We start from the raw sequence: 20,168 nt of genomic DNA, 5'->3' as shown, positions 1-20,168 counted from the left end.
AGCTATATTACCAAACAGACTCAACAACACTGAAAAAATAAGATCTAAGCTGCAACCACTGAAACTTTGTAATGTGTCTGTCAAGGTGACAGGTGAGTGAGGACAGTGGAGGGAATAGAACAGGAGAACACTGGTGGGGGGAAGCTGTCACCCGTGGTGGGACTGGTGTTGAAACATTATATGCCTAAACCTCATCAATCTATAACTTTGTAAGTTGTGGTTTTTCAAATTAAAAAATATCTTAAAATAAGAACTACATAAACTCATGAGGACATTATTAGTTTTGACTGACAAAAAAAGAACCCACAAAAAATAAATTTCATAGCTAAAAGGATGGTAGAGATTGTCTAATCTAATGTTCTTGCATCAAAGAAAGTCAATAACCATTTCTTTTTTTTTATCTTTTTTTTATATAATTTATTTATTTTTAATTAGAGAATCACCGTATCACCGTGAGGGTACAGTTACAGATTTATACACTTTTGTGCTTATACTTCCCTCATACAAAGTTCGGGAACCCATCCCTTCACCAGTGCCCATTCTCCACCACCCGTAAACCCGGCGTCCCTCCCACCCTCCCCAATCCCATCTCCCCCCCACCCCACCCTGCCACTGTGGCAGGGCATTCCCTTCTGTTCTCTCTCTCTAATTAGCTCTTGTGGTTTGCAATAAAGGTGTTGAGTGGCCGCTGTGCTCAGTCTCTAGCCCTCATTCAGCCCGCAACTCCCTTCCCCCACATGGCCTTCAACTACAATGTAGTTGGTGATCGCTTCTCTGAGTTGCCCTTTCCCCGGAACGTGAGGCCAGCCGCGAAGCCATGGTCAATAACCATTTCTTACTGGAATCAAGAAGACACCATTGATAGGTTTCTAAATTAGTTTCATGAATTTGATAAGCAATCATACATATATTCAATGAATACTGTCAAAATGTCTGTTGTCTCCTCCTGAGGACCTATTTATATAAACTGATTGATGCTCACCTATTAGCAATTCAATTAAATCCTGGCGCACTAAGCCTATAGAGACAACCCTATAAATAGATGATTTGGGGGAGAAATCAATACGTATAATTAGCTAGACTGTGACGCTGACTCTGGTTTCTTATTTGCCATTCACTCCTATTATTCTGCGAAATGTAACATGATATAGGGGTAGACCATAGTTAAAAATATTTTGTTTCTGAGGTCAAAAACCTGCAACTAGGGCAGGAGAAAGTCCAGGGGTTAGGAGACATGCAAGAACTGGGTTTGATCTCTGGTACCACATGGCCCCAAACATTTCTGGGTGTCCTATGCTAAAAGTTTCTGAGCATCCCTGGTACCACAGCATCCTAGCAGCATTGCACCTGGGGAATCCTACCTTTGAACTGCCAGCAAGGTTACTGGAGTATTGCCAGGAGTAACCTCTGTACTGCTTTGGAAAACACACACACACACACACACACGAAACCTGTAATATAACTTTCCACATGATATACTTTATCAGTAAAAAGACAATGCCTTTGGGTCCAGCGTAGATAATCACTGTCCCCCAATAAGTCATCAGGCCTGGAAAAGGCTTTATTTGCAAATGAGGTCAAAGAAAATCCAAGTGAGGTGGGAAAACAACTTGGAAACCCTGAAAACCAAATTGCGAAGAGAAGGAAATTCTTTATGTTGAAGGAGAAAGGGACGTAGAGTCATCATGAGAACAAACATCTGATTCTAGAAAGATCACTGCCATGGCTCTTGGGATTTCCAAAGTTGACTACAGGCTTTTTAGAAAAGACAAAATCCTTAGTGTGTGTGTGTCCCACAAAGCCTAAAGAGTTTTAGATTGTAATGGAATAAAACACTATCTTCGTCAGATTCTTTTAGTTATTATTTGGGGGCCACACCCCACAGTGCTCAGGGCTTACTCCTGGCTCTGCACTCAGGATCACTCCTGGGGGAGCTCAGGGGACCATGTGTGGTGCTGGGGATCAGGTTGGCTGAAAGTAAAGCATAAAAACAAATTTTATAACTAAATGGGAGAGTAGAGATTGTCTAGTCTAATATTCTTACATCAAAGAAAGTCAATAATCATTCTTACTGGAATCAAGAAGACACCATTGGTAGGTTTCTAAATTAGTTTCATGTATTTGATAAACAATCATACCTATATTCAATGAATATTGTCAAAATGTCTCCTCTCAAGGCCTTGCCCGCTGTTCTATCTCTCCGGTTGAGATTTGTATATTTTAAAATGATTTAAGTTGCTCTCTTGATGGCTCTTGAGTGATCTATGTCTGAGTGCAAATATTTATACACAGGACATCAGGGGGTGACAAAAGGAATATATATGAAAATCTTTTTCACTTAATGCAGGTGGAGAAACAAATGAATGATGGTGAAATGAAATTTCCAAAGCATCATCTACATGAGTAGTGTTGAAGCCCTACAAGCTACATAAAGAATAAATAAATTAGGGGCTGGAGCGATAGCACAGTGGGTAGGGCATTTGCCTTGCACGCGGCCAACTCGGGTTTGAATCCCAGCATCCCATATGGTCCCCTGAGCACTACCAGGAGTAATTCCTGAGTGCAAAGCCAGGAGTAACCCCTGTGCATTACCAAGTGTGACCCAAAAAGCAAAAAATAAAAAATAGAGAATAAATGAATTATATGTCTTTGGGGAGTCAGAATAACCCTCTGTAAAGTGGTATGTTGACTCTAAAGGCAATTTTTTAAATCCTGGAAAACCTGGTCTTTAAAATCAGATAATTCCAGCTACACAGGTGGTGTGGGGGGCTGGAGAGGCGGGGTGGGGGTGGGGAGAAGGTTTACTGTGGTTCTTGGTGGTGGAATATGTGCACTGGTGAAGGGATGGGTGTTCGAAAATTATGTAACTGAGACTTAAGCCTGAAAGCTTTGCAACTTTCCACATGGTAATTCAATTTAAAAAAAATAGATAATAAAAATAAATAAATAAATAAAATCAGATAATTCTTTTGTTTTGAGAGAACTGCCCTATACAATGGCATCTCAGATTTCAAAGTCTCCGTGGCTCTTATTCCTTAAACGGTAAAATTTCCTCCCCGCATCCCTAGTGATTTCAATCAAGCATGTTTAAACACTGCCAGTGTTCTGGGATTGGTCTCCTGAATATTGCCAGGTGACCCGAATGTTGCCAGTACCACAGAGCCTGGCAGAGCTGCGTCCTCAGGCCCCTGTGTGAAACCGCCAGGTCATTCGACTGAGATTTACAGGTGGCCCTTGGGCTTTTGAGCATGGGAGGCTCAAAAACAAACCTCAAAACCCTGTCTTCAGGAAGGGTATAAGGAAGTAAGTGTCTCAGAATAAAATTAAAATAGGTCTGTTATAAGATTTTTCAGAATTAGATCACTGTCACTGTCATCCCGTTGCTCATGGATTTGCTTGAGCAGGCACCAGTAACAACTCCATCGTGAGACTAGTTACTGTTTTTGGCATATTGAATACGCCATGAGTAGCTTGCCAGGCTCTGCCATGCAGGTGAGATACTCTTGATAGCTTGCCGGGCTCTCTGAGAGGGGCAGAGGAATCAAACCTTGGTTGGCCGTATGCAAGGCAAACACCCTGTCCACTACACTATCACTCCAGCCCCAGAATTAGATACAATGATGATAAAAAAAAATCAAAACAGGACTCTGTTTAGACTGTGCAATGCATATAAACATTGCAGATGTGCCCATTGCTCTGTCTTGACAAGCTCCCACAATGGAGTACTGCTCTCCAACCATGGGGATAAATATTTTGTGTGTGTGTGTTTGGGTCATAACTGGTGATACACAGGGGTTACTCCTGGCTTTGCACTCATGTGGGAATAAAATGAATATAATTGCTTTTGAAATAGTTATATAATTTCTCAAAGGGTTAGATATTGAATAATCATACGACCAAGTAATTCTACTCCCTGTAATATTCCACTATATATATATATATATATCACTTGTCATATCATTGATCTTCGATTTGCAGACCGACCTTTCCACACTTGCAATTGAAGTAGGCTAGCATTTGTGCCACTTGGCTAATGTTTAGTGTTATTAGAATGATGTCATCAGCGAAGTGGAGGTGGTAAAGTTGCCAACCATCTATCTTCACTCCCATTTCTTCCCATTCCAATCATTACATGATGTTCTCGAGGGTGGCACTGAAGAGTTTCAGTGAAATGGTATCACCCTGCCAAACCCCTCTCTTTATGTCGATGATCACTTCCTTGTAGAATGGTGAGATCCTGGGGGCAAATCCGCAATACAGCTCTCAGAGGAATCTGATGTAATGAGTTTGAATGCCCTGTTTGGCTAGGGCTTCAATGACCGCTTCAGTCTCAACAGAATCGAAGGCCTTCTTTAAATCGATGAACATTAAACAGAGCGGCATCTTGAACTCCCGTGAAATTTTAATGAGTTTCGTCATTGTATGGATATGATATGGCCAATTGTGCTGAATCCTTTTCGGAACCTGGCTTGCTCACATGATTGTCCTTCATCTAGTGTTCTGCCTATTCTATTCAGGATGACTGGAGTGAACAACTTGTAGATGATGGATAACAGGCAGATTGGGCAATAGTTGCTGATGTCATGGATGTCTCTCTTCTTGTACAACAGAACGGTCCTGCTGATTTTCCATTGGGACGGAACCTTGCATTCAGACAGGTAGCGTGTGAAGAGTCGAGCCAGTGTATTGATTAGTACTGGTGGCAGATTCTTCAGGTGTTCAGGTCTGACCATGTCTAGACAGAGTGCTGTACGTGCCTTTACTGACGAAATGGCGTGTGGGATTTCGGAAGGGAGGACATTTGGAATGACATATCCATCCTGCGGAATTCGGTATATGGGCAGGTGGACGTGGCTGTCAAAGATATCCGAGTAGAAGTCGTGAATAATCCTCTCCATTGCCTTTCTGGAAGATGTGATAGATCCATCAGGATGTCAGAGGGCAGTCATCTTGGTCTTGTAGTTGGCGAAGGACAAACGAGCATTGCGAATACTTTTCACAGCTTCTGCTGCATCAGCCAACACTGCTTCTCTTCTCTCTTTGAGGTCTTCCTTTATTGCTTCTCTGCACAGCTTTGCAAGCTCAGCATTAGTTTGTGGTTGCCTGAGGTTCATGCCAAACCATGTTGGCAAATGAGCTTGAGAGTTTCTGAAGACAGGTGTATGTTTATGACTTTCCCACTCTCGGTATTTTTTGCGCAATCATGGAGGTGCTGAACCAGTCGATCGTATTCCTCATCGATGTTGTCAATGATGGCATCTTCCCACGTTGCTGCAATAGTGCCAAAGAGCTCCCAGTTGGTGGTCATTCTGGCAGTTCTCTTCTTAAACTTAAACTTTGCATTCCTTTCTCCCAGCTCTGTGAAGTAGAATTTTGCACCAAGGAGATGGTGATGGTGGTCCGATCCCATTTGGAATTTTGGAACAACAGCAACATCGGTCAGGCAAAACCTTTGATTGAATATGATGTGGTCAATTTCATTGTGAAACTGTCTACTAAGAGACTCCCATGTCCAACATTTAGATTTGGCCTTCTGGAACTGTGAGTTACCATGGATGGTCTTGATTAACATGATGAACCCTCATGTCATCATGAGATGACAGTTTATCACCCTGTTTGTTCCATTCTAGGCCATGGGTCACCATGTGGAATTCTTTGGGCAACCTTCTTGGTCCTATCTTGGCATTAAAATCACTGACAATGATCTTATAGAAAGTGTAGACATCTTTATAGAACTTCTCCAGCTCCATGTAGAACTCCTCAACTTCTTCATCATAGTTGGATGTTGGTGTGTAGATGACAAAGATAGAAACTGCAGGTAGTGAGTCACATCTATTCAAGTGTAGTCATCCGATTTGGGTTGTTAGGAATTCGAATGAATCAATGTTCATGGCCAAGTTTTTGTTGACAAGGACATGGACACCACCAACACCTCTATTGTTGCATGTTCCGAGGAACAGTTTCTTCAGTGTCGAAAATGGTGTGATGTGTTCAATGTCTTCTCGTCTCGGTCAGACCGATGATGCCGTACTTGATCTTCAGTGCTTGCACCATCAGGTCCTTGATGGATGCTTCCGATGCCAGTGTATGTGCATTGAAAGTACACACAGTCATTTCAGTCCTTCGTTTTGTCAGTCTAGTTCATCCCTGAGATTTTATCAGCCTCTCCTTGCTCATCTTCTTAATGCTGTCGTATTGGGGGCTCTTTCAGTGTCAGGCAAATGAGGCCCATTGTTGTTACTGTTTTTGGCATATCAAATACACCACGGGTAGCTTGCCAGGCTCTCCGAGAGGGATGAAGACTTTTAAGGTGGCCTTGATTCACCCTTACAGGTGTTCCCATGGTTCACACCATATTTGAACCCATCAAATATGGTGTGGTAATTATGGAAAATGTGTATTAAGTGTCATATGATGCTTCCAGCCGTGCAGTCCGGAAAGTGGCCTGGAGCGTGGCGGTGGCTGGTAGTCACCCATATATGTGCACACAAAAAAACTGCATATAAATATTTGTAGCAGCATTATTCATACCAGCCAAAAGTGAAAATAATCTGACAATAATCAACTAGTAAGTGGAGAAGTAAAATGATGTGCATGCAAACAAACAATGGCTTGTTAACCAACAATAAGAAAGAAAGATTGGCTGGGATATGCTTTAGGGTTGGGCTTTGAAATCATTAGGTCTAAGATGTCCATCACCTAAAAAATACATCTATTATATGGTTCCATTTATATGAAATACCTAGAACCCCAAAATTCGGAGAGAAGGAAATCAGAAGATGGGTTGCCAATGGCTGGCAGAGGGAGGGCGGACTGGAGAAGGACTTCTCACCGTTTCCAGAATGATGAAAATGCTCTTACAGATGTGATGACCTGCTCAGTTTGCATTCTAAATAGGTAACTGCTTTTGTTAAAGGTTCTTGGCATATCAAATACACCACGGGTAGCTTGCCAGGCTACCCGTTCATATTGTCATGTGAATATATGGTGGTTCCATCAGTGATGAATTGAGCAGTCAGTTGCTATGATAAGACTTGGTCTGTCTTGATTAGTACAGAATTGGGTTTGATGTGTAAGTTCAAGAACCACAGGATAAGGGCTGGAGCAATAGTAAGGTGCTTGCTTGCCTTGTATGTGAGCGATATGGGTTTGATCCCCAGCATCCCACATGGTCGCCTGAGCAGTGCTAGAAGTAATTCCTGAATGCAGAGCCAGGAGTAACCCCTGAGGATGGCCAGGTATGGCCCCAAAACAAAAACAAACAAACAAAAAACACAGGATGTAACTTTCTTTTCCAGTTTTGTCTTAGCAATTTGTAAATTTATGACTTCTGTATTTTGATTCTGGAATAAAAATTGAGTTTAGAATATCAATATGATACAAAATAATTGTGACGATGGCTACACAATTCTGTATATGCTAAAAGCCACCACTTAGGTTTTTGTAACATATATTCATATGTATAGATGATATTTTTCAACCTAACTTTTCTAAGAGTTTTTCTCTTTATCTGAGAGTCAAATAAATCTTCTATAGATTATAGAACAATATCTTGTACATGGAGCATAAAATACTTTCCTAGACACAGCAAATTCTACAGCTCAGCTAATGGTCGTTTAGTCATTTAATCAGATACTTTGAAAACTTACAAACAAGGAGGGGATAAAATTAAAAGACATACAATGCCCATACACTACTTATGAGATTATAATATATACCTAAGAAACTATATGTGATGTATAAAAATTTTATTGAAAAATAAATTTATTAAAAATATATTTAAATGCTCACAAATTGTTTTATTTTATCAGTTGTAATAAGTATTTAACACAAATTTATTGGAAAATACATATTCTGTATTATTACCTATGAAATTATATTAGCATTTTTAAAGCAAAAGACCAGAAAGAAAAATGATAGCAGCCATCCTATAAAGAAGACACAATCATAATTCTTGGTAATTTTTTAAAGCTTTCAATAAAGTGATTTTTTTAATAAGGAGAAAAAAATGAAAGTAGGAACAAGATTTCTTGTGTCATTGGTCAATAGCCAGAATGATTCTTTCCATTTACCCCATACAGGGAATATAATCCTAGATTTATCCTTCCAGTGGACATGAATTTAAATAATAGTTATTGTAAACTCTTCTGCAGACGTCCTTGAGAAATCTCCTAAGCTTGATCCAGGGAGACCCCCTCTGGAGACAAGAGAGAAGTTCAGCTTAACCTGTGCCCACATGGCTCCAATAAATAAACATTTTCTTCTAAAATACCTACTTTAGCATCTCTCTTCTCGTCTAGCTTACACTAGCCAGTCACCAGAAGTAACAGCAGCCTCCACTCTTTAGGAAACAATCAAAGCAATTCTCATTCAAATCACCAAAAAACTAAGAGCTAACTATTGGGGTCAAATCCATCCATGTGGCTTAATTTATCTTGCTTGAAAACAGACTATTCAGGAAAATATCTATTGAGAAATAAATTTCTACTTCAGCAAAATGTGAATGAAAATGATTACCAGTAACCATTGCAAGTCCAACCTCACTTTTCTTTTCTAAACATGAGATGATCATACTTCCTCTTTTAGAGATTTATCTTAGCAACGCTTTATTGCGAATATTGATCCTGTATTGGAGTGATAGCACAGTGGGTAGGGCGTTTGCCTTGCACGCAGCCAACCCAGGGTCGTTTCCTCTGTCCCTCTCGGAGAGTCTGAAAAGCTACCCATGCGTATTCGATATGCCAAAAACAGTAACAAGTCTCACAATAGAGACCTTACTGGTGCCTGCTTGAGCAAATCAATGAACAACAGGATGACAGTGACAGTGACAGTGATTTTTAAAATAGGTTCATACAAAGTATGAATAAAATATGTGTGGGGGTAAACTATCTCTTAAACAGCCACTCTAAGTCAGCTCCCTCATATTTCGCCAATCTTACAGCACCCCCTTTGTGCTGTGATTGGGATGCAGAGGGATGTTGGAAGGTGTCTCTGCCTAAAAGGACTCAGGCAATCAGAAATACAGGACATACCGTGGTAACTATTGAGAACACACTTTTTTAAAATGCCAAAAGAAACATTCCAATGTATTTTACTTTGCCCAGGGGGTGTGGTGGTGGTGGTGGGGGTACACTATGCAACTATGCAATAGCTGGCACACAGATGTGGGATTTAGTTATTCTCTGGAGTAGCCCACAGGCAGGCAAGGAGGAAGGAGGCAGATTCTAAGAGTTTGGTGTGAGCAAGGGTACAGAGGCGAGAAGTGAATAGACCAATGTAGCTGAAGACGAGGGATGAGACAGAACATTCTCCAACAGTAGTCAGGCCATGGTGAAGCAAGTCTTAAATCTAGGCCAGAAACTTTGGTGTCCTTGTCTCTTGATATGAAACAAGTAAGGAGACTAGTTATAATAATTGTTTGTTGGTGGGGCTGGAGTGATAGCACAGCGGGTAGGGCATTTGCCTTGCATGTGGCCGACCCAGGTTCGATTCCCATGTGGTCCCATATGGTCCCCTGAGCACCACCAGGGTTAATTCCTGAGTGCAGAGCCAGGAGTGATCCCTGCGCATTGCCGGGTGTGACCCAAAAAGCAAAAAATAAATAAAAAATAAAAAATAATTGCTTGTTGGCCAAGATTGGGAGTCACAAGTCTACCCAATCCAAAATGGCAAAAGTGGTGAAGGTGACAAGTGAATCTGAAAGACATTGTGATTAAGAAAAAAAATACTAACTGTGATGAGTCAATCATTTCCCTGCTTCTAGCCAATTAGTTGGTGGGAGGCAGAATAATATGGCTTCAAGAAAAGTCCACATACTAAATGGATTTTGAAGAAAACAGAATGAGCTTTGTAGAAACAGCAAGGATATGTTTCAATCAAAGACCAGATGACTCGCTCTCATATCATTGTCCTCTTAATATTTTTCAATGCAGCATACAAATATATGAACTTACGGAGAATAACACATTTAGTGGTGAGTCTTACATTATAAAGATGAAAAGGCACGCTTGCTGTTAAAGACCTTCAGTATGGGGCCAAAGTGATAGTACAGCGGGTAGGCATTTGCCTTGCACGTGGCCGACCCAGGTTCGATCCTATATAGTCCCCCAAGCACTGTCAGGAGTAATTTCTGAGTCCAGAGCCAGGAGCAAACCCTGAACGTAGCTGGGTGTTACCAAAAAAAGAGAACTAAATAGGATTTTTTTTAAAAAAAAAAAGGAAAGAAAAAGAAAAATAACTTTAAAAATAAATTTAAAAAATTTTTAAAGATCTTCAGTATGTAAAATCTAAAGAGTATGCAAATAAGTACATAATTAATAGTCTTTTTTCTGTTTCATGCCACCATTCACAAATACAATACACACATGCAATGTACACTAGAAGATAAATGTTAGCTACTGATTATATAGTTCTCTAGCTTCACTACAAGTTGCATTATTAATAAACTTTTTGGTCTCTTTATGAAATTTATTAGATTGTTTAAGAATAATCTGGGCATTCCAGACAATTTATGAGAGTTCTGAAACTGGGAAGAAAGTCCCAGACATCTGAGGGAAAGGTTGTGTTCTTTATCTCCTGACAAAGGTCCTTTAATTTCCCATAGAAACTGCAGGTGGAATTGTACATTTGAGGTACAATAAAAACCAGAAAGGAAGGAAAGATTTGTAGCACAGTCTGTGAGGTCTTCAGGGAGGACAGAAGTCTGATCCTAAAACCCAAACCACATCCACCATTAATACTGAATTACACTCCTTAGGATGGTCCAAAGAATCCCAAGCACTGTGTGAATTTCTCAAAACAAAATATATTTCACTTGTTTTCATTTTTTAATAACATAATTGGACCAGAAAGATAAAAGAAAGGGTTAAGATGTTTGCCTGGCATGTGGCTGACCATGGTTTGATTCTCCGGTGCCCCATCTGATCTCCCAAAGCACTACTGCCGCGGGGGGCAGGGGTCACTCCTAAGCACAGAGCCAGAAATAGCCTATGAGCAGAGCCAATTGTGTCCCCCAAAGCCAAAAATAAATAAAATTAATAAAATTAAATGAAAAGAAGTGGTAAACTTCAGTGTCAATATTGCAAACCACAATACCCAAAAGAAGAGAAGAGGGGGGGAGAGGAAGAGGAGGGGGGTAAGAGAGAGAGAGAGAGTGAATAAAAGCACCTGTCATAGAGGCAGGCAGGGGGTGGGGTAGGAGGTGATAGGAGGGATCCTTGGGACACTGGTTCGGGGAAATGTACAGTGGTGGAGGGATGCGTTTTGGAACTCTGTATGACTGAAACCCAATTATGAACAGCTTTGTAATATTCTATCTTACAGTGATTCCATATAAATGTTTCTTAAAAAAATAAAGTGGTAAATTTTACTACATATAACCCTGGTAAAAGGAAAGGCAGAAACAGGAAGCATAGAGTCGCCATGAATGTGGATTTTGTGCCTCTTATTCAACCATTTGTTCCTTCAACACACACATGCCTTAAACTCTACTAGGATTCTGGAATATGACACGAGCAACTCTTGTCAGTGCTTTCATGGACTTACCACTTAGCTGGAGATGCAAACGTTAGTCAAAACTACTCCCTAAGTAAAGGGATATACATGATAACCTTTCAAGATCTGTATTGCAAACCCTAATGCCTAAAATGAAAGAGAGAAAGAGGAAGAGAGAGGGAAAAGAGAGGTGGGGGTGGATTGAAGGGGTGAAAGGGAAACTGTGAACACTGGTGCTGGGGAATTACACTGGTGGAGGGATGGGTGTTGGAACATTAATGTCTGATGGAAACACAATCATGATCAGTTTTGCAATGCTCTATCTCACGATGATTCAATAAGAAAGCAATAATACGAAATTTTTTTAAAAAATTACTCCCTAAGAAATATGCAAGCACAAACTGACCAATGCTATTTTAGAAAGCCTGGCTGAGACATTCAGAATCCCAGGAGTAGACACCGGTGGAATGGAGTGCAACGAAAAAGGAGAAAACTGAAGCAGAGAAGTTACAAGTCCGTTAATTGAATGGTGTGTTCCCTGCAGCAGGCAAGAGATACTATCACGATGAAATGGATTAGGACTGTTGGCCTCTAAGTATCAGTCAACAAATGCATTCCACATCATTTCAAAGGGCTACCCCAGCAGTTCTTAATCCATGGGGGAACTCCACTATTTAAGCATTAATTTAATTTCACCCCCAGTTAAAGGGATTTTGGGCTGGTGGATACATTCACAGAATAACATAGCACAGTTCTTCTTACTCTTTTGGTAGTCTTAACTTCCTGAAATTAAAAAAAAAAATGCTGATAAAAAAAATCACTTTGGAGGCCAGAGAGATGGCTCAATGGACTGGAGCACAAACTTTGCAAGTAAGATGTGCTGGTTTGATCCCCAGCACGACACAGACCCCTGAGCACCATTGGGAGTATCTGCCCCCCTCACCTCAAACACTAGGTATCAGGAGTGGCCCCTGGGTAGCACTGCGTGTGACCTCAAATAAAATCAGTATGATTACAGATTACTCTTGAGTCAATTATTTCCTCTCCAACAGTTCCCGTTGGAGAATTTCTTTTTTTTTTAATTTATTTTATTGAATCACCAAGTGGAAAGTTACAACGTTCTCAGGCTTATATCTCAGTTATACAATGCTCAAACACCCATCCCTTCACCAGTGCCCATATTCCACCACCAATAAAAACAAAAACAAAAGGAAAAACAAAAAAAACCAGTATACATCCCACCCCTCACCCCCCAACCCCCCACCGTGCGTGAGTGATAATTTCACTTCCTTTTCTCTTTACCTTGATTACATTCCAGATTTCAACACACAACTCACTATTGTTGTTAGAGTTTCAAAACAGACTCACTATTTTTGTTGGAATTTATCCCCCAAGAATACAGCTCTATTAACAAGGAAATATTTGATAATAAGTTTTCCACTGATGAGAATGAAGAGATAAAATGTCTCGTGGCCGCGGTCACGGCCGCGCGGTTTACAATTTCTGTATTATAGTAATTAATTCCGCGGAGATTTAAGTTGGAAAATGAATCATTTCCCTTCCTGGACCAGCATGTGGCAAAAGCTTAGTTCACAGTCTCCATACATGGGTGCAAGCACTTGCTGGAACCCCAAATCCTAAATTGTCTCTGGTTCCCGCTCGTTCCACATCCACCGGCTGTGCAGAGGCATGGGCACCCGGGCCGAAACCCGGCCGGAGCCAAGCACCGGCCCTGGCGGGGACTGCCTGGAGAATTTCTTTAATCAAACAAGACATATATGCAACCCCTGGACCTCAGAATATGGGTTCTCCGCCCTTCCCCACTTCCTCCCTCCACCCCTTGCTCACTCACCCCATGCATTCCCGACCTGCCCACTGCCCCCACCTCCAGTCCCTGGGGGCCAGTACTTACTTCCTTTCTTCCAGCAGCGCGATTTCCTTCTTAACCTCATGGTATTCTTCCGCTATTTGGCAGTGCTGTTTGAACACCTGCATGGATTCCATGGAGTCATGGCAAGGTGGCAAAGGCTTCACAAACAAGAAGAAGAAATAAGTCCATGGCCTCGCAGCGGAATGATTTAGCAACCATTTTATTCAGTCAATGTTCTCCAGAGAGTTTCTTTTTCCTTTTTTTTTTTTTCTTTTTGGGTCACACTCGAGATGCACAGGGGTTACTCCTGGCTCTGCACTCAGGAATTACTCCTGGCGGTGCTCAGGGGACCGCTGGGAATCAAACTGGGGTCGGCCGTGTTCAAGGCGAAAAAACGCCCTACCTGCTGTGCTATTGCTCCAGCCCCTTTCCTTTCTTTTTCTTTGCACAAAAAAAGCATTGTCAATCAATGTTCCCTGTCAATCCCCTGGTTCTACCTAACTAAAAATAGAGAGAAGAGTTGATTTTGCCCTGCCTTCACCTTCCACCCTGAGACCAGCCAAAGCCCTGAGCCCTGTTATAACTCCTTTACCTGCCATTTTTTGAGCAAAAATCAGTTTCCTAATAATTTTGTATTTCTTTCCAGAAATTTTAAATCTTCCTTTCGAGGAAGGGCTGGGCAATAGTTATAATAACTCTTAGCCTTCCTGCCTGTGTTCCAGATGTTGAGTTTCATTTTATATAGTAAAATTGCCCTACAAGAAAGGTTCTTTTCTGAAAAATGCATCCAAATGAAAGAAGTGGTGCTGAGCCAGAAATAATGTTTGCAAGAATTGACAAACTATATGAAAAACCAAATCCCAGGAAAATGATATTTATCATGTGTAAGTCCCAAATAGCGCGGATTTACATTTTTGCTATTCTCAAGCAAGCAAAAGCCAGCAGAGGAAGCCTTTACACCCATGTACTGAAAATCCTCTTCCTAAAAAAAATATTTTAAAGGGCTGGAGCAATAGCACAGCGGGTAGGGAGTTTGCCTTGCATATGGCCGACCGACCTGGGTTCGAATCCCAGCATCCCATACAGTCCCCCAAGCACTGCCAGGAGTAAATCTTGAGTGCATGAGCCAGGAGTGAGCCCCGAGCATTGCCAGGTGTGACCCAAAAAGAAAAAAAAATATTTTAAGAAACCCCTGTTTGATCCTGAGCACACGTGTGTGTGTGTGTGTGTGTGTGTGTGTGTATACATATATGTGTGTGTATCCCCTGAGCACCGCCAGAAGTGACCCCTGAGCCCTAAGTAAGCCCTGGGTACTGCCACACATAGCCCAAAAGCAAACAAGGAGAGGAGAGGAGAGAAGAGAGGGGAGGGGGAGGGGAGGGAAAGAGAGGAGAGGAGAGGAGAGGAGAGGAGAGGAGAGGAGAGGAGAGGAGAGGAGAGGAGAGGAGAGGAGAGGAGAGGAGAGGAGAGGAGAGGAGAGGGGAGGGGAAGGAAGGAGAGGAGAGGGGAGGGGAAGGGAGGAGAGGAGGGGAGGGGAAGGGAAGGGAGGAGAGGGGAAGGAAGAGAAGGGGAGGAGAAGAGAGGAGAGGAGAGGGAGAGGAGAGGAGAGGAGAGGGGAGGGGAGGGGAGGGGAGGGGAGGGGAGGGGAGGGGAGGGGAGGGGAGGGGAGGGGAGGAGAGGGGAGGGGAGGGGAGGGGAGAGGACTAATGGGGGAAGGAGAATAGAGGAAAGGGAGGGGAGGAGAGGAGAAGAGGAGGAAGCAAGTGACAGGCAGATGAGAAGAGAGGAGAGAAAAAGGCGGGGAGTGGAGGGAAGGGGAGGGAAGGGGAGGGAAGGAGAGGGGAGGGAAGAGGAGGGATGTGGAGGGAAGGGATGGAAAGAGAAGAGGAGAAACAAACTAGCAAACTCTCTTTCTGATGGGGGCCTAGAGATAATCCAGCAGGTAAGGCTCTTACCTTATATGCAGCTGACAATATGGTCCCCTGAGCACTGCCAGGAGCAATTCCTGACTGCAGAGCCAGGAGAAATCTGAGTAATCTGAGTATCACTCATAAACCACCACCACCACCCCGAAAAAAACACTAGCTGTCTGAGTTTATAAATATAATTTCTCAGTTGCAGCACATTGTCAAAAATATTACTTTCACAAGCACTAGTTAACAGTCTCTTAAATAAGAGATTTTTTTAAACTCTTCTATGCAGGGGCTGGAGTGATAGCACAGCGGGTAGGGCGTTTGCCTTGCACACGGCCGACCCGGGTTCGAATCCCAGCATCCCATATGGTCCCCTGAGCACCGCCAGGGGTGATTCCTGAGTGCATGAGCCAGGAGTGACCCCTGTGCACCGCCGGGTGTGACCCAAAATGCAAAAAAAAAATAAAAATAAAAAAAAATAAATAAACTCTTCTATGCAGTTATATAGGAAAATGTTAGATAATATTTGAGAAATATGACCTTACTGCTATATAGGCTTTAGTGTTTGTTCATGATTGCCTATTATGCAAGTTGTCTGTGACTAGGCTAGACACTCATTTTATATTAGTAAATTAAGAACTAGTGAATTTCTGTTCGTGTCACTCAATACTCTTCAAAGTCACAGATTTCTTTGGTATGATATTTAGCAACCCTGCCCAAGATGTAATTTTTAAAAAAATTATTCAAAATTCTATGAAGTCTGATTGATAAAGAAAATGATCATTCCCAGGCCAAAGAAATAGTTTGGGGACTAAGTGCATGCACGATGCCCAGCTATACTCTCTGGCACCACATGGTCTCCTGCGCCAGGAGACAGGAGCAATCTCCAAAGCCTTGTTTGCCCTAAAACAGAATCACCACCCAGGTATGCCCTAAAAACAGAATCGAGCATTGAGCCTTCCTGATTATAGTAAGAACCCTGGGTGGAGATCTTGTAGAAGAAATAAAAAGCACAACTGATGTGGGTGCAATTCCCCTTCTGTATATGTTTACTGTGTCCTAATTCATAAAACAGCCTAATGATTAGTATGTTACCCAGCATCCTTCTCCCCTGCATGCACTCGGCCTGCTGAATCTAACAAACTATAAAGACATAACCTCTGTCTTTATAGAAATAAATTTAAATGTCCACGAGTATTACAATGTAACTCACCCCATAAAATAAAGCTGCTGTCAAAAGAATTTGCAACTCCTGGCTCCTTCAGACAATGTCCTAGAATTCACCCCCCTCATCCACGTTCACCTGTTACACTGGCAAATAACCAGGTCCAACAGTAGAGGGAATGAAAGCAATTTACTCTGGGCACCCTTGCCCAGCTGCTACTAGATCATCTGTGCCCAGTTAAAGGATTTGTCTACTAGAAGGTCATCTAGCACTACACCTCTCATTTCCTATCCTTAGAAGCACCACATAAACTATACAGGTTCTGTGTATAACATCACATGCAGACAAATGAACCCCTAATATGGAACAGTTGCCCGTGTGATCACTATAAGATTTTAGGACTCTGTGTAAGGAAATGCCACCCTTGAGAGGACATGGATGAGTGTCCTTGTGAAGATATAAGTATCCTGTGCTACTTTCATTTAAAAGGGGGAATTTATAAATTAGAGAGAGAAAGAGAGAGAGAGTGAGAGAGAGAGAGGTGCTTGCCACAGAGGCACCTCTAGTGTGTACATCCCTGTATCCCGGTAAGGGTACACAAAAACAGGAAATATTTAGGGGTACATGCAGTATCCTTACAGGCTCTTATCAGGATGATTTTACATCTTTGCATGATAATATTTTCAAAGTTTTTCACAGTTAATAGCTATGTGGTGAAGATTAAAGATGTGGTGAACATTAAAACAAAAACAATCTGCCAAAAATTCAGTGTTCAGCATTTCAGGCAGTAAAAGAAAGTCAAATCCTTCCAATGTTCCAAAGCATCATCTCCCCACAGACTATCCATGTCACATGAAAGCATTCAGAAGCAATGTGGGGTTTTTTGGCTTCATTTTTAAGCAAGAATGTTAGTTATACTGGTCGTACCATAGAACTACTGCACGACCCACCATGATGCAGTAAAATTATCTTGTCTGTGACCAGACACTGAGGGGCAGAAAGAAATTGCAGTTACCAAACAGGGAGAGAGTTTCTGTCTTATGAGATGAAAGAGTTCTTGAGATTATTTGTACAAAGCATTTCACCTTGCTGAATTGATCACTTAAAAGTGACTAATGGTTAAAAGTGGTGTTGCATATTTTTCATCATACTAAGAAAGAAAGGTGAATACAAAAAAAAATATATACTCATTAACTCTCTGCAGTTCCTTATCCACCATAAAAACTCTGCCAAGATTCTCTCTCTGAGATGGGGTGGGGATGGTGGGAGGGATCCTGGGAACATTGGTGGTGGAGAATGGGCACTGGTGGAGGGATGGGTACTCGATTCATTGTACGACGGAAACATAATCATGAATGTTTGTAAGTCTGTAACTGTACCTCATGGTGATTCATTTAAGAATTACTGTAACTTTCATCCCGTTACTCATCAATTTGCTCAAGTGGGCACCAGTAACGTCTCCATTGTAAGGTAGAATGAGTTTCTCTCTCTGATGTCCACCATAACCATACACAGACCTTTCCTTCTCAAACTTCTCCCCAGAAACTTAAAAGCTCCCACTATTTTATAACCTCGAGCCTTTTACCCCTCATGGCTAACCCTTATATTGCTGGAGAAATCCAAGCACGTTCTGATCAATAGTTTCCACACGATGGAAACTGATATCTGAGGACACTCACCCCAATTCAAGAAATCTATGCAAAAAAGTTTTTAAACAAACGGTTCTCATCCCAGCAGGAATTCTGGAGAATAAAAAAAAAATAAGCTAGGTAGCTTTTATGTCTAATATAAAAAGTAGAATTGAAGGGTATTGAGATGTGTCCTTTATGATCTAGAACAGTTTGATTGCTTTAGAGTTGAATATATATTTGTGTGTTCATGGGAGTACATGTAGCTCTATAAAAGCTTCCCCAGAGCAAATCCGCTCTTTTTATAGCCCCTCAAAACAAGAAACAATATAGAACCATTGAATAAAAGTGTTTGCTTGATGAATTGATTCCTAGAATTTAAGCAAAAGAACCACCAGGTTTCCAGAAAGCAGGCAGAGTTCAAAAGGCTAGCATCTACAATCTGCATCAAGGAGGCCTGGGTTCAATCCCTAGGACCACATGTGCTGGGAGCAGCCAAGAGAGGTCCCTAAGAACTTCTAAGTATGACTCAAAAAAAGGGGGAAAGCCAGATTTGCTATTTAAAAATAAAATTTGGATAGGCTTATGCCACAAAACACTTAAAACAGTTTACTTGGAAATTTATGTCATGCATGGTTAAGATACCATTTAAGTACATGATCACAGTAAGCTAGAAAGTACCTACAAAGATTGTCTCTTGGCGGGGTAGGGCATGGAGACAGTACAGCAGGTAGGGTGTTTGCCTGGCAAGTGGCTGACCCGGGTTCCATCTCTCATGTCCCATATAGTCCCCCCAGATTGTCAGGAGTGATCCTTTGAGCACAGAGCCAGGAGTACGCCTAAACACCATCAGTTGTAATCCCAAAATAGAAAAAAAAAAAAGACTGTCTCTGGTCACCAGATTTTTTAAAAAGGGAACACTTTTAAATTTTAATTATTGTTTCAGATTGACTATTCTTTTTCAAAAAAATTGTGATTACAATCTAATGCTGAGATAAATTAGTTAACTAACTCTTCATGCTGAGAGTTTCCTTTCAAATCAGTTTAAACTTCCCTAGCATTTTTTTCCCCTCTAAATTTATCCTCCCATTTGGGGGATAAATGTATCCCGCACTCTTGCTTAGAGAATGAAATACTGAATTCCAGAGAAAAAGAAGGCAACGATAGAAATTTGATTCATAAATGAAAAGGCAAAGACTTCTTCACTGAATAGAGCATAACCGTCTGCGGGGTCCCAGAAACAGCTCTTCCGGCACGCCCAAGGCCACAGTATCTGTTCTGCTCCCAGCACTGCCAGTCCTAAATTCAACACATACTCTCCTAACAGTGTCTCCAGCCAACTTGGAAAACGTTTTGCCAAGACCCAGATTGTGGGGTTTCGATGAGGTCAGAATTCAGGAGAGGGTACTTGCTCCTCATCCCTTCCTTCAGACCCACTTCATCCTGCCTGGGCGTGACTGACGTTTGCAAGAGCTTGGAGCGGCACGCCAGTGAGGACACCGCTACTGTCTCTGGTATCCACCCCAATCCCCAGGAACCCATCTACCCGAGTGGAGTAAGAGAGAAACCAGAGTCTCCCCGTTCCAAGAATGCCAGCGTGAGCCACACGATCTCATCTTCGCTCTCCGCCCAGGCCATCATTTATTCCAAAGCTCCTCCCGAAATGAACTCGATCCTCTGGGAAGAGTCTCCTGGGAAGGCGGCTGGCCAAACAGCGCTCAGCGAGGGAGCCTAAACGTTTCCGTTTTCTGCTTGGCTTCTTCAAAGACTACTGACTCGATCCACTTCCAAAATTGAATTTTCCTCTCCCAACTTCCCACACAGAAGACAGATTTAGAAAACTAGCCAGTCCACGGTGGCTGAGTGGACTTTGTGCTATTGTGTGGCTGTGATTTGGGCGGGGGGGAGATTGGAGTATATGATTCCAAGTTACATTTTAATATCTCAAAACTAAAAAGGCAGAGTTTGTCCCAGCTAAGTAGAAACACACGGTCCAGACTAATACTAATCTTTGAAAGCTCTTGTTATCTGAAAAATGTTAATGTGTTTAGAAACGATACTTCTGGCATGAAGAGATAGTACAATGGGTAAGGTGCTTT

The 20,168-nt window shown here is 41.9% G+C and overlaps 1 protein-coding gene across 1 annotated transcript in view; it reads right to left on the bottom strand.

Annotated features, from left to right (window-relative positions):
• MAP3K7CL (MAP3K7 C-terminal like) overlaps positions 1-20,168 on the bottom strand; it is an 81,823-nt gene that overhangs the window by 35,525 nt on the left and 26,130 nt on the right. The window contains exon 4 of the mRNA XM_004618977.2: positions 13,406-13,521. Within this exon, the coding sequence (XP_004619034.1) occupies positions 13,406-13,521 (116 nt within the window). The remainder of the gene's footprint in view (positions 1-13,405; positions 13,522-20,168) is intronic.

Source organism: Sorex araneus, chromosome 2 (assembly GCF_027595985.1).
Source record: "Sorex araneus isolate mSorAra2 chromosome 2, mSorAra2.pri, whole genome shotgun sequence".
Taxonomy (NCBI): domain Eukaryota; kingdom Metazoa; phylum Chordata; class Mammalia; order Eulipotyphla; family Soricidae; genus Sorex; species Sorex araneus.
Note: the sequence above shows the minus strand (reverse complement) of the source record. Positions and strands in the feature narration are given on the sequence as shown.